General features: G+C 46.4%; 1 protein-coding gene across 1 annotated transcript in view; it reads left to right on the top strand.

Annotated features, from left to right (window-relative positions):
- Positions 1–12,347: 12,347 nt before the first annotated feature.
- GPATCH8 (G-patch domain containing 8) overlaps positions 12,348–15,602 on the top strand; it is an 83,153-nt gene continuing 79,898 nt past the window's right edge. Inside the window, exon 1 of the mRNA XM_047758946.1 lies at positions 12,348–12,455. Within this exon, the coding sequence (XP_047614902.1) occupies positions 12,411–12,455 (45 nt within the window). The 5' untranslated portion in view covers positions 12,348–12,410. The remainder of the gene's footprint in view (positions 12,456–15,602) is intronic.

The following is a 15,602-nucleotide window of genomic DNA, read 5'->3' on the forward strand; positions in this document are numbered from 1 at the left end:
ACATATGTATTTCAAACTAAGTCTTTGGAATTCATCATGTATTTTACACTCACAGCACACCTCTCAATTTATGTCTTTTTTTTTTCTTCTGTCTTTTTAGGGCCGCACCCATGGCATATGGAGGTTCCCAGGCTAGGGGTCCAATTGAAGCTGCAGCTGCCAGCCTACACAACAGCCACAATGCCAGATCGGAGCTGTGTCTGCGACCTACACGGCAGCTCAGGGCAACACTGGATCCTTAACCCACTGAGGGGGGCCAAAGATCGAACCCAAGTGCTCATGGATACGGGCCAGGTTCTTTACCACTGAGCCACAATGGGAACTCCAGCACATCTCAATTTAGATGAATGATGTTCTCAACAGTCACATGGCTAGTGGCTACCATATTGGATAGCAGGGTTCTAGAACTCAGGGGTGGAACCCCAGGTCTATGTTAAAAGTTTAGATAGCATCTTCATTCAAAAAGCCCAGTTGTTGGAACAGACTTCCGGGGTTTTTTGTTTCGGAGTGTTTTGGGGCACATCCGTGACATATGGAAGTTCCTGGGCTAGGGGTCGAATCTGTGCCACAGCAATAACAAGAGCCACAGAAGTGAAAACTTGGATCCTTAATCTGCTGGACCACCATGGAAACTCCAAGACTGGTGAGATTTTGAATACTGGTTGGGCTATTAGCTGTGTGACCCTAGACATGCTCCTTAACCACTGTGTGCCTTAACTGTCTCATCTGTTAAATGGGTCTAACAAGCCTCATAGGATTGTGGGGATCCTGTGACATGCTTGGAATAACATCTGGCACAGGGTAGCAGACGCTCAGTAAAGACTGGATGTTGTCATCTCTGCAGGAAGGAGGCTAACCTTGGCCCCAAACTCTTGTTAGCTGAAAGAAGAAATGGAAAAAAAAAACAAAAAACAAAAAACAAAACCCTTTGCCCTGCAGCAGATTGAGACAAAAATAAGCTGGGTGGGGTGAGTGAGTTTTGTCTGGAGAAGTTGGAATAGGACGGAAGAGGAGAAGGCTGTGGGTGGCTGGCAGAAGGCGCCTTAGATGAACCAGAGCGAGGTTTACAGCTGTGCTGCCGTGGAATTTGGAAACAGTACCAGAGCTGCTTCAGATGATTCATTGCTGAAACGAAGCTTCTGGGTTCAAAGAAGGGCGGTCTGGAGCGCCGGAATCCTGAGAAAACGCTTCAGGGAGTAGCGTGAAGTCTGGAAAACCAGCCGGCGGTGGGTGACAAGGAGTTTGCCTGGTGCATGGAGAAAAGGACAAGTTGGGACAAAGGGTCTGATTGGAGTCAGGCCCATACCCTTGCAGGTACCCTCCCTCTCTCGCGGCCGGCTTCCTAGAGGAGGGAAGCGTAGGCCGGCTGCATTTTGAGGCCGTAGCGCCCTCTGCTGGACAAGAAGACCAGGGGCAGCCGCAGGAGTGCGAGGTACCTGAGATTAGGGGAGGGGGTGACAAAATTCTGTGCAGGGAAAGTTATGTTTCAGATACAGTCCTTCCTGATCCCCAGACACTCCTGAGTAGATCACACGATCTGAATCCTTGGCAAGACCGTAGGAAGCTTAAGCAAAATAAGCAACCCCTAAAGGGTTAACTGGATCATCTTTATTTGCTTGCTTGGTGTAGATAACTGGGGGCTATACTAATTTTACCTCATAATCCTTTGAAGCTATAGGCTATTCGCTAGAGGCAAATCATAGTAAAAAAATAGCCACCAGCTCTTATATAGCCCTATCATGTGCCAGATGTTTTGTTTGTTTGCAGGAGTTCCCAGACCTGGGATAGAACCCACTCCATAGCAGTGACTTGAGCTGCTGCGGTGACAACGCTGGATCCTTAACTTGCTGTGCCACAAGGGAACTTCCAGGTGCTATGCTTTTATTTTATAGATGAGGCACAGAAAGGTTGAAGTCACCTGCCTAATGTGACACAGCTGGCAGATGGCAGGGCTGGGCTGACCTGGGCAGTCTGGCTCCAGAGTATGCACTAAGCCATCAGGCTGCCTACCTCTTCTCTAAAACTGTCAGGACCACTTTCCCCCTTACATGAGAGATGGTTAAGTCCAGGTGCTTCGTGAATCTGGACCTTCTGAGTTCTGGCTCTGTGTCTCTGACTACTGCAAAATGATTTTGAAAAAAGCAAGCCTAATATTTATTGATTTGCTGTGCACTAAATACATGCCAGGTCCCGTGCCAAGTGCACTGTTGGATTATCTCATTGAAGCCCCATAAATGGCCCTCTGAGGTGATGACCATTTGTTTTCCCCCTTTGACAGATGGGGAGGTGTATTCATTTTCTGTTGCCACATAACAAATTGCCCTAAGCTTCATGGCTTAAAACAACACATATTTCTTATCTCACAGTTTCTATGCGTTAGCAGGTCCTCTGCTCAAGGTCTCACCAGGCTGCGATCAAGACGTCAGCTGGACTGTGTTCTTAGCTGGAGGTTTGACTGGAGAAGGTTGCTTCCAAATTCAGTCAGGTTGTCAGCAAAATTCATCTCCTTTCCTCCAGGGTATCCTGACAGCTTCTTGCTGCCTGTTGGCTGAAAGCAGTTCCTTTCCACAGGAGCTTTCCCAAAGTGTCAGTCAGTGTCTCCCAGAAAAAGAGCGCTAGTGGGGGGGGCGTGTCTGTGTGTGTGTAAGATATTTATTCCAGGGAATTGGCTCACATCATTGTGGGGGCTGGAAGGATGAAATCCAAAGGGGAGATCAGCAGGCTCAAAACAGCCAGGCAGGACCTGATGCTGCTGTCTTTTATTGTGTTGTTGTTTTTGTTTTGTCTTTTTAGGGCCGAACCTGTGGCATATGGAGGTTCCCAGGCTCAGGGGGTAATTGGAGCTGCAGCTGCCGGCCTATGCCACAGCCACAGCAATGCCAGATCCCAGCTGCGTCTGGGAAATATGCCGCAGCTTGTGGCAATGCTGGGCCTTTAACCCACTAAGCGAGGCCAGGGATCAAACCCACATCCTCATGGACACTAGTCGGGTTCATTACTGCTGAGCCGTGACAGGAACTCCTGATGCTGCAATCTTAAGACAGAATTTCTCCTTTATTCCTCAGGAAACTGCAGTTTTGTTCTCAAGGCCTTTTGACTGTTTGGCTGAGGCCCACCCACATTATCAGATATAATCTCCTTAAGAGTCCACTGGGAGTTCCCATTGTAGCTCAGTGGGTTATGAATCTGACTAGTATCCACGAGGATCCTCGAAGGTTAAGAACCCGACTAGTATCCGTGAGGATGCAGATTTGAACCCTGGCCTCACGTGGTAGGTTAAGGATCCGGCCAGCATTGCCGAGAGTAGTTCATAGACGTAGCTCGGATATGGATCTGGTGTTGCCGTGGCTGTGGCGTAGGCTGGCAGCTCTAGCTCCAATTCAGCTCCTAGCCTGGGAGCTTCCATATGCTGCAGGTGCGGCTTCAAGAAGCAAACTGGAGTTCCTGCCGTGGCATAGCGGAAACGAATGCGACTAGGAACCATGAGGTTTCGGATTCAATCCCTGGCCTTGCTCAGTGGGTTAAGGATCTGGCATTGCCGTGAGCTGTGGTGTAGGTGGTAGACGAGGTTCAGATCTGGCGTTGCTGTGGCTGTGGTGTAGGCCGGCAGCAACAGCTCTGATTAGACCCTTAGCCTGGGAAACTCCACATGCCGCATGAGTGAGGCCCCCAAAAAAGAAAAGTATAAAATAAAAATAAAATAAAATAAAATAGAAAAAAATATTCATCTCAGGCTGCTAGGTGTTGTTGTGGATAGGTGGATCCCCAAATGGGCCACGCCAGGGCTTGTGGCAATTTCCATGTCTTTGTTTCTATTCTTTTAGTGATTATCCTACAAGTTATATCCTGTATTTACATATAGGGCATATTGTTTGGGGCCTGTACCCTAGAAACTATAGGGCACATCAAAGTCTAAAGTTAATCAATACCTTCACTTACTTTCCTCCTGGACCAAAGAACACTTTAACTACATTTCTCATTTATGTTGTACATTTTAATTATCTTCTTTAATCTCACTGGACATCATTATTATTGTTTATGTAGTCAATGCTTATACAGATTTATGTACATATCTTTTTTTTTAATGTCTGTACTTACGGCATATGGAAGTTCCTGGGCCAAGGATCGAATCCTAGCCACAGCTACAGCAATGCCAGATCCTTTAACCCACTGTGCCGGGCCAGGGATTGAACCTGTTCCTCTGGAGTGGCTGAGCTGCTGCAGTCAGGTTCTTTTTTCTTTTCTTTCTTTTTTTCTTTTCAGGGCTGAACCTGTGGCATATGGAAGTTCCCAGGCTAGGGGTCAAATTAGAGCTGCAGCTGGCGGCCTACACCACAGCCACAGCCATGCAGGATCCGAGCTGAGGCTATGGACCCTTAACCCACTGAGCAAGGCCAGGAATTGAACCGCATCCTCATGGATTCTAGTGGGGTTCGTTACCACTGAGCCACGACGGGAACTCCAGTAAGGAGATGTTAAAACAGCATTTGCAGTGGTTTTCAGTGGGAAGGTTGGTCTGAATAACTTAGTGCATTATCATTGGAGACGGAAGTCCTACCATCCTCATTCCCTCTGCTTAGTACATATTCTCCCTTCCCTGCTGCCCCGGATTGGAGCCATTCTCCAAGGACTGCCTCCACCTCCACTCTTCCACCAGCCCTTCCCTTCCCTGCCCACTTTGAGTCTTCCTACCCCAGAAGTAGACCCAACTGTCCTCGAATTCAGGGGCAGCACCTGGGGACTTCTCTTGTACGGTTTACTTATCCAATAATTTACATATTGACTTGTTATCTCCCCCACTAGATGATCAGCTCAGGGAAGGTAGGAATAGTCCCATCAGTGGCTCCAAATCCTAGCAAATCAGGAGGTGTGGTGGGGATGGAGGAGATGCGGGTTCGCTAGGTTTGAAGCGGCCTCTGGGGATGACCAGGTATCTGGGGGTTCAGATTAAGAACATCTCCCCTGGAGTTCCTGTAGTGGCTCAGCGGAAGTGGAACTGACTGGCGTCCATGAGGACACAGGTTCGATCCCTGGCCTTGTACAGTGGGTTAAGGATCCGGTGTTGCCCTGAGCTGTGGTGTATGTCATGGATGTGACTTGGATCCTGAATTGCTGTGGCTGTGATGTAGGTGGGTAGCTCCATTTGCTGCAGGTGTGTGCCGCCCTAAAAAGACAAAAACAAAACAAAACAAAAAAACTTCTCCCCCGCTGCAGGGCTCAGCGGACCTACTTCCCAGAGCTGGGGTTTTCTGGGAGAGACGCCTTCAGATCTGGACCCCTCTGGTCTAGCCTGAGATCTGGAGTCCAGAGAGGGGGGGACTGCACAGCCTCAAGACGACGGTAGGTGGCAGCACACACATTCCCAGGGCAGCCCTGGCAGCTGTTCACGGTCTTCCTGGTGTGTCCAGGGAAGAGCAGGGCATGAAGGAATGTGACTGCCAGAATTAATTGGACCTCCTTTTAGTCCCCAGTGCCCAAAACAGAATACGGTAAACAACTTCTCCTCCAACTCTCTCCCTGCCTCCTTTCCCCTGCGGCCCGGTGCCACGGCGATCCCCACCAAATTCGTTTCCTGTCCCGTGTTGTTTCTTGCCTACTTAGTCTTTGCTCTCGCTAACCACCTTCTGAAATGCTCTTTCCATCCACTCTCCTAACCATTCTCAGTTCAAAGAAATTGTTTCTGTTTGCTCTTTGAATTGGTTACAATGATCTTAAACTTCACCCATGATAGTAAGTGCCAAGAAAAGAATGAAAAAGAACAGAATGAGAGAGGTCTTGCCTTGCCAGGTAGGAGAACAGACTATCAGGCCTCCAGAATTAAATCTATATAGCATTGATATGGGAATAGGCACATCGATCAGAACAGAGTAGAAAATCGAGAAACAAGTCCCACTATATATGACTTTCTAATATATAACAAAGGGGGTGGTTCAGTTAAAGGAAAAAAATAAAAATGCTTTTGCAATAGCAGGCTTTCCAGATGGAAGAAAATACAACCAGAGCTTTATCGTACGCAGTATACAAAAAAGAACTTTCGAAGATTAAAAATTTAAATATAAAAAATAAATTCATCTGACAACCAGAGGATAGGTAAGTTCTGGAGATTTAACGCACAACATAGTGATTAAAGTCAACAATACTGTATTATAGGCATTCCCTGGTGGCCTAGCAGTTAAGGACTTGGTGTTGTCACTGCTGTGGCTCAGGTTAATACTGTGGTGAGGGTTTGATCCCTGGCCCGGGAACTTCTGCACCCGTGGGTACAGCCAAAAAAAGACGAGAAAAGAAAAGAAGAGAAAAAACCAAGAAAAACAAAAACAGAAAAAGAAACATATCTAAACCACGTCTCACTCCATCAAATTCTAGGTGTTCCTGGGGGGTCACAGGCCGTTGTTATTAATGTCCTAGCACAGGTCAGCCTTAGGTTAAATACTCTGTAAGTCTCCTTAAGTGACGGCTTCATCACTCAGCCTGAAGAATCTGTAGAAGGAAGGTGGATGCTACGGCCCCTTGCCTTGTAGATACTCTTAGAACAGTTGGTCTCAAATTTTCATGGTCATCGAAATCATGTTTTGGGGGGTCGGGAGGGGTGTTCCGATTTGGCAGAACTGGGATAGAGCACCGTAACCCATAAATCGGCATTGAAAACAGCACTCCCTTGTTACTCTGACCCCATTTCGAGAATCTCCTCTACGCTCAGGTTCCCATAGATAATTTCTTTTCAGCTCCATTCAACTCTCAGAGACATCTCAGGCTTAGCATGTGCAAATTACAACTCCTGATAAATGTGTCGGCCACCCACTCAACCTGCCCAGTCTCAGTAAATGACTCCACATTCCACCTGGTGACTCACACTGGGAACTTGGAAGCCGTTCTTGACTCCATCCTTTTCTTTTTAAATTTTATTTTTATTAAAGTATGGTTGATTTACAGTGTTGTGTGATTCCATCCATTTCTTATCCTCAACGTCCAATCCATTATCTTGCCAATCCCTCTTCAACATGTATCTTTGTTTTTTTCCCCCTTTTCAGGGCCACACCCGCAGCATATGCAGATTCCCAGGCTAGGGGTCCAATCAGAGCTGTAGCCGCTGGCCTATACCACAGGCACAGCCACACCGGATCTGAGCTGCGTCTTCGACCTACACCATAGTTCACGGCAATGCTGGATCTTTAACCCATTGAGTGAGGCCAGGGATCGAACCTACACCCTCATGGATGCTAGTTGGGTTTGTTTCCCTACTACTCCCATCTTAGTGCAGGCTATCGCCATCTATCATCTCCCATGGACGTTACTGCAGTAGCAGCATATCTGTTCTCCCCTCTTCCGTTTTTGCCCCTTTATAATCCATGCTCCCTACGGGTAATGATGGAGCTCTTGAAAATGTAAATAGGTTCACATTGCTCCTCTTTCCAAATCTGTCAAAGCATATGGAGGTTCCCAGGCTAGGGGTGGAATTGGAGCCGTAGCTGTATTTGTGACCTACACCACAGCTCACAGCAACGCCAGATCCTTTACCTACTGAGTGAGGCCAGGGATCGAAGCCATATGCTTCGGATGTGGCCCTAAAAAGCAAGGAAAAAAAAAAAAAAGAATTTCAAGATGTGACAGTAAAGCATGAAAGGAAGCATGGAGCCCTTTGGGTACAGATCTTTGTGTCTCTGGCCCCGCCTCTGCCTGGAACCATCTGCCCCAGTTTATAAGAGCCAGCTCTCAGCTCAAGTGTCACCTCACCAGAGGTGTCACCTGATTGTCCCTGAATTTAAAGTAGCTTCACCCAGTTCTCTCCCACACTATCTTTGTTATTATCTTCCCAGCACCTGGCCCTAACTGAAATGATCTCATTTGTTTACTTGGGTATTGTCTGTCTCTTTCCACCTTCTCCCTACCACCAGCACATAAACTGGATGAAGGACTGAAGGTTGGTTTTTTTTTTTTTTGCTTTTTCTAGGGCTGCTCTCTCGGACATGGAGGTTCTCAGGCTAGGGGCTGAATGGGAGCTACAGCTGACGAAATCTCATGATTCCTAGTGGATTGTTTCTGCTGCGCCAGAACAGGAACTCCAGGAGGAAGGACTTTTCTTGCCATGCTCAGCTCGGTATCTCCAGCAACTAGAGCAGGGCTGCTTCAGACGAGGCACAGGATAAATATTTGATGAATAAAGGAATAAATATGCTAAAGCACTCCAGGAAGCTGGTCTAGCTTTGGCCACCTACCATAGGGGAGTACTATGACCAGCAGTGTTTTCTTTTTTTCCCTCGAATTGTTTGAATGCCTTTGGGCATTGTGAATACCTTAGGCTTCTTTTTCTTTCATTGCCTTAGTTTTATCCCAGGTCTCACACTTAAGTTCCTGTCTTTCCTCTGGGTGAACAGGGATGAACAGACTGTGTCTGAATCTTATTAGCTGTGTGACCAAGAACAAATGGTTTGATCTTTATTTTTTTATATATAAATTTTTTTTGTTTTTTTTTTTTGCTTTTTTTTAGGGCCACACCTGTGGCATATGGAAGTTCCCAGGCTAGGGGTCGAATCAGAGCTACGGCTACTGGCCTACACCACAGCCACAGCAACACCAGATCTGAGATGTGTCTGTGACCTATACCACAGCTCATGGCAACATGGGGTCCTTAACCTGCTGAGCAAGGACAGTGATCGAACCTGCGTCCTCATGGATCCTAGTCGGGTTTGTTACCCCTGAGCCACGAAGGGAACTTTCTGATTTGATCTCTCTGAGTCTTGTCTTGTCATCTGCCCAATGAGGATAATTATGCTATCAGCTATTTAGATGACTTTGAGATTAAATGTGTGAAAATTAATAAAAGGCTCACTAAAATGGTTTCCAGAGGACAGAAGGGGGGTTTTCACTCACATACCACTCCATGTGAACAAAGATTCCAACTGGAAGAGATGTACTGTGCATCTCTGGCAGGAAGTGACACTACTTTGCTACCAGCCCGGGAAGAAAGATTTTCTCCTCGCCTGGCAACAGCCTAGCCAATGAGAGAAGGTCACAATTCAGCCAGTGAAAAGCCACTGTACTTTGAACTCCCAGTTTCCTCCCGTGAACTTCTTGTTTATAACAGCCCTTCCCAACTTGCCCTTCTCCTCTACCAAAAAAACCTTCCTCTCCTTTGCTTTATGGGACTTGCATGGGGTTTGCTGTAAATCCATTTGTTAGTTAAAAAAAAAAAAAATTGGCTGTTTTATTGTTTTAGGTTAACAGGAAGATTTAAATATCTTTTTTTTTTCTTTTTTAGGGCCCCACCCGTTGCATAGGGAGGTTCCCAGGCTAGGAGTCAAATTGGAACTACACCTGCCAGCCTACACCACAGCCACAGCAATGCAGGATCCCAGCCACATCTTCGACCTACAGCACAGCTCACAGCAACGCAGGATCCTTAACCTGCTGATGGAGGCCAGGGATCAAACCTGCAACCTCAAGGTTCCTAGTCAGATTCGTTTCTGCTTGACCACAATGGGAACTCCAATTTTCTACATTCTTATCACTCACTGACTTCCCCCATTAAACACTTTGGAGAAGTGTAAATCTCTCTTAAAACCCATTAGATATTCCATTAGATTTCTTTTCACCAATAACCTTCCTGAGGGCCTCTATCCGCTTATGTCCTCCTATTCTCATCTGGATGGGATGTTTTTAGGCCTGCTGCACAGCTGTCATCTTGGAATGTCTCTACACCGGTCACACTGGGAATTCTCTTTGCTTCTTTCTCAGGTTCCATCTCTGCTTTCTGGATCTCAACTCTCCTTCTTTCTCACTTTACTCCTTTGTTTTGCTGTGGAATATAATTTAGCGGCTCCCAACACAAGAGTATATGGGAAATAATTTTTTTAATAGCTTGCAGGTCAAAAAAGACATTTTTCTCCTTCATAGTTGATTAATGATTTGTGATTGACTTTTTAACAGGATCACTACCTTCAAGCGTGTAGGGGGTCAAGGTAGCAGCGGATCACTTAGTAGGTATTGCAATAATAAAGGAGAAAGTTAGGGTAGCTTGGGCCAGGGTGTCTTTTTATCCCATTTTCTGGGAACTTTCCACAACTTTATTTTCTAACTCTTCTATTGAATTTTTAACTTCTGCTTAAAATTTTTTAATTTTAAAAGTTATTTCTCAATCTCCAAATATTCTCTATTCAGCATCCTATGTTCCCTGATGTGGTTCCTTGTTCTCTGATGTGATCTTATGTCTCCACGGATAATGATTATATATATATATATATATATATTTTTTTTTTTTTTTTTTGCTACCTCCATTACCTCTGACTCTTCGGAAACCCTTTTCCTGTTGTTTCATTTTGGTTCTTGATGGGAGTTATTTCTGTCTCTCCTTCAATGTCTGGTAGTCATTGGCTATCCATTCATATTCAAGAGCTGAGTGGGAGCGCTCTGTGGATGGGATGGGGCTACCTGAATGATGGACTTCTCTATGGGATACATGGGCAGGAACAAGATCTTATCTTGAGGAGACCCCACTCCTCACTCCTAGTTTTGGTATGTGTATGTTTTTTCTCACTAAGCCATTCAGTTTCTCAGAGAGGGATCCTATAGTCTCTTGCCAGGAGAAGCCCCGCTCTCTGACAAGAAGGTTGCTTTTTACCAAATCTTCCCATTTTCAGCATGATGGCTCCCTCCTTAGCTGTGACACATATGTTGATGCCTCTGTGGTTCAGCCTTTTCAGAGGAGAACCCTCCCAGTTTGCTACCTGGGTGGGATTAGAGTCTAACCGCCCCTTGAACTGCCTCGTAACTAGTCCTTTTTTTTTTTTTTTTTTTCCTTTTCTCTTCATTGCTGCACTTGTGGCATATGGAAGTTCCCAGGCTAGGGGTCGAATTGGCACTGCAGCTGCTAGCCTACACCAAAGCCACAGCCACTTGGGATCAGAGCCAGGTCTGCAACCTACACCATAGCTCACAGCAACGCTGGATCCTTAACCCATTGAGCAAGGCCAGGGATCGAACTCACATCCTCATGGATACTAGCTGGGTTCTTAACCCACTGAACCACAATGGGAACTCCCTATGACTTTATCCTTTAAATGTCATTTTGGTGGGGTTAAGAGGAGAAGAGGTAAATGTGTTTTGTGTATCCATGGGATTCAGGTTGCCACATTTACGCACAAGTCATTTCACAATGTTTAAATTCTGAGTGTTCTGCCTCTCCTTATACAAAGAGGCAGCTCTTTTCACTGCTTAGAACTATATTCTTCTTGGACTAGGAGTTGGGTGAGGCAAAGTGTGACAAAAGAATAGAAGATACACACATTCTTTCCAAAAAATTACCTTCATTTTGATTCTCAGGTAGAGAAAGAGTCATTTTTCCACCGTGGGATTTCCATCAGCTACTCTTTGGAAAAGTAGGCAAGTCCAGCTATCTTTCTTATGGTTTTATGTATTTTGGCTAAGAGAGCTGGAGGGCTGGGTGGGGTGCTCAGGAAGGTCAAAAGATGGAAAAATCTGATTCATAACTCATACAAAGTCAGTGCTAGGCAGGGGCAGTAGAGATTACTGAATTCAATTTCCTTTTTTTTTTTTTTTTTAAATGGAAGCTGAAGCCCAGAGGGCTGTAGTTGATTTGAATAGACTTTGGTCTCTTGGGAAATACTTCTCTCTAATGATCGCTAGAAAATGTCACGTTATTAGTAGTCATTGGCCCTTTGAGTGCTCCAAGGCTGCCGGGCCCCTTTCTGTTCCTTGGTCAAAGGTCTTTTCAGAGGGCGTTCTTCTCACGACCAGTCTGGTTTTTTGCTCTTGTTGCCTTTTTGGTTTTTTGGTAGCACTCGTTAATTTTTAAAATTGTGTAATTATTTTATTATTTATCTGGTTTTCCCTGTAAGCACTATGAGAGAAGAGATCTTTCCTGTCTCGTTTGCCACTCAATCCTCAGAGTGAACCGGGATTCGAACCTAATAGTCTGGGTCCAAAATCCGCGCTTTCCGCCACTACATTATGCTCTTATTTGGTGAAGAAAGCAGAGGATGGGCTTATGCGTTCTTAGGCAAGCAAGAGGGCAAGAAGAGATCTCCCGACTGGGAGAAACGAGCAGGTGGAAAACATCCGCACCCAAGCGAGCGGCGCCCCCTCTTGACCTTTCTCTCCGGAAGCGCGTGCAGGCCTCCGCTGCGAGTGCGCACGCGCGGCCGCCGGGGGTCGCTCTGGGTCGCGCGCGGAGCGGGGAAGTGAGGGGAGGTTCCGCCCCTGGGGCAGAAGGGCGCCTGCGCCAGCGGGGCTCAGTTCGGGACGCGCAATCTCGCTCCCTCCCTCCCTCGCCTGCGCGCGCGGGTGGGCGTGGGAGGAGGCGGGGAACAGGGGAGGGGAGCGAGGGGGCGGGTGTCGCGGGAGGGACGGAGCGAACCGTAGAGCGTCGTCCTGAGAGGAGTGAAGGCGGCAAAATGGCGGACCGCTTCTCCCGCTTCAACGAGGACCGAGACTTTCAGGTAAACACGGGCGTCGCCGAGGATCTGGGGAAGGCGCTGGCCGCGCCAGAACCTCCTCATCCCCTGCTCCCAGCTCTCCACCCCCCCCACCCCCCCCGCTCTGCTCCGGCTTCCGAACCGGCTCCCTTTTCTCCCGCGTCCGATTCCTCCAGGGGCCTCCTAAGCTTGAGGCGAGGCCGCATCTCCTCTCAGCCCGTATTCTTACCTCTTAATTCAGGCGGCAGGGTTTGCGGCCTCGGTCTGTTCCGGCTGCGGCTTTGGAGCCCCAGCCTGGCGGCTGAGTGGGGGGCTGTGCTGCCCTCGGGTGTGCCCGGCGTGTGCGGGCGCTAGGTTGGCTCCCAGAGGCAAAGGGGGGGTGGGGTGGGGGTCAGAGGGCTTAGGGGCGAGTGTTGCTGAAACCAGGGCTCCCGAACCCCTGGATTTTGCTCGTAAACGGCTCTTCTTGGGGTTCTTCTCCCTCTTTCCTCACTGTAACAAATAAATCCCTTTCATTGTCTATTTTATCATTTCCTTGCCCGGAAAAAAAGGGGCTTTATTTATCAGATGCCTTCTTGGTTAGTCACACAATGAGATTTTCCTGGGCGAAATGTTGTTGTTGCCATTAGGCCGTTAATTGGCCTTGCAAAACAGCTTGGAAGATGGTCGATGTAAGCTTAGCCCCAAATCCTACCTTGAGCGATTTGTAAGAAGCGTCATGATAACGGACTTTACAAGCAGATGATGACTAGTACCAGAGGCTTCATTTTTCTTTCCAAAGTTGCAAATGTTGTCTGGAAAAATGTCCTTGCCATGGCAGGCGTTATGGAGGAAAAAATAAAGGCCAAGTGAAAACAACACGTCTTTCGGCTGTTTCGAATACCTTCCTGTTGAGCATTGTTACCGCAGAAATCTCTGCGACTAAAGGGCATTTGGTAGAGATGGGCTCTTTCTAGGGTAAAAGACATCCTCAGAGTCTCAAAGAAACCACTGCATTACTACCGCATATCCCAGCAACAGCAGTTTGGGTCTGGGGATGAACAACCGAACTCAAGTTTTTATCCCGCTGCAGATCTTTCTCAGCAACACGGGGATATTCTAGTTTGGTTTCAAAAGGCAGTTTGAAATGGTTTGAATTCCCCGGGAAGACTGGGTTGGTAAATAAACAGGTAAAGCAGTTCAGCCAACACTGTTAACAGTCTAATGCATAGAACGCTAAATGAGAAGTTTTGCAGCAGCAGTAAGGGATCTGGGGGCTGTCGAAAAGCCTTGTGATCAGGCGCCTGCTGTATAACTGCAGCACTACACAGGATCTCAAGGTGTTTAAAGATATTATGCAAGTCCAGGGAAGTTTGAAGTAGTTCATATTAGCCATTTCCCTGGGACATGATCTCTGGGAAAGGTGGTGGGTTTGGTTTTGTTTTTAGGGAGCACCATAAAACATGAGTAAGCTGCAGGATGTGTGGGGTTTATTGGTAGTTTTTAAAGAGACAGGTGACAACTAAAACCCTCAAATACTTTTAAGAGGAGGTAATTTGAAGGTCACTTAGTAAAATTGAAAATAGATAATATGGACAATTAAGTTTTGTGTTTGTCAGCCACAGGATTTCAGCAGTCTTAAACAGGATTTGCAGGGCCTTGACAGTTTTTGAAAACTGGAGAGCAGAGTATGAATGTGGTCACCTGAAAACATCGAGAAAACCTTTATTTTTTTTTTTTTTCCAAGTAAAATGATTCTCTTTTCTGTTGCTTTAGTGGAGACCTGCTTTTGGTTGCTTGGTAATTCTTTGAAGATACTACATGTATTTTATTTATTGCTTTTAAGTTGGAATACCCAATTCCTACTATATTGGGTCAGCCAGGTAAATGTTGGTTTTTTTAAATTCAGACGTCCTAGTATTGTGGGTAAATACGGTGTTGGTAATAAAAACCTTTTAGGAGTTCCCGTTGTGGCGCAGTGGTTAACGAGTCCGACTAGGAACCATGAGGTTGCGGGTTCGATCCCTGCCCTTGCTCAGTGGGTTAACGATCCGGCGTTGCCGGGAGCTGTGGCGTAGGTTGCAGACGCGGCTCGGATCCCGCGTTGCTGTGGCTCTGGCGTAGGCCGGTGGCTACAGCTCCGATTCGACCCCTAGCCTGGGAACCTCTATGTGTCGAGGGTGCGGCCCAAGAAATAGCAACGACAAAAAAAAAAAAAAAAAAACCTTTTAGATAATTACAGAATGTTAGCACTTTCTATTAATCGTGCTAACATTTCTGAAAATCACTTACTTAAAAATACTTAAAAGTACTATTTTTTCCTGGATGTTTTAATGTAGGGGAAAATGTAGATTGATTTTCATTAGTGATGTTACTTGATTTAAAATTATTGGAGAGGAGTTCCCGTCGTGGCGCAGTGGTTAACGAACCCCACTAGAAACCATGAGGTTTCGGGTTCGATCCCTGTCCTTGCTCAGTGGGTTAACGATCCGGCGTTGCTGTGAGCTCTTGTGTAGGTTGCAGACGTGACTCGGATCCCGCGTTGCTGTGGCTCTGGCGTAGGCCGGTGGCTGCAGCTCCGATTCGACCCCTAGCCTGGGACCCTCCATATGCCGAGAGAGCGGCCCAAGAAAATAGCAAAAAGACAAAAAAAAAAAAATTTGGAGAGAAAAGGTGCTTCTGTATATAGAGTATTTGAAACATTGTTCAAGGTCAGGCTATTCAGAATTAACTGTGGCCTCCTTTTAAGGTTTTAAGTGATAAATGAGATGACGCTATGGAGTACACTTGAAAACAAATCCAGAGTAGGTTTCCAAACAAAGTGCACAGATGCTGTTGCTTTAAACAGATCTTGTAGCACTGGAAATTTTTCTGTGCACCTTTTCTGGTGAGTTCTAGATGACTATCACTGTCTTTGCCTTTCTATCACATTTTGGCAAGATAATTTAGAATTGTAGAATTTTATTCTTTGCCAGTTTACCACCAAGTGCAAAGTTTGGGGAGTTTGAATGTTGTCACTTGAATTTAGTATGGACTCAGAGATGGGATCACTATTAGATGTTGTGAACATCTAAGGTTTCAAAGGTGTTTTGTATAGTGAGGAGCTTAGCTGGTATGCCACTTGAAGCACTTTATGAATGTAAACAGATCTTGTAGCACTGGAAATTTTTCTGTGCACCTTTTCTGGTGAGT

This window comes from Phacochoerus africanus, chromosome 14 (genome assembly GCF_016906955.1).
Source record: "Phacochoerus africanus isolate WHEZ1 chromosome 14, ROS_Pafr_v1, whole genome shotgun sequence".
Taxonomy (NCBI): domain Eukaryota; kingdom Metazoa; phylum Chordata; class Mammalia; order Artiodactyla; family Suidae; genus Phacochoerus; species Phacochoerus africanus.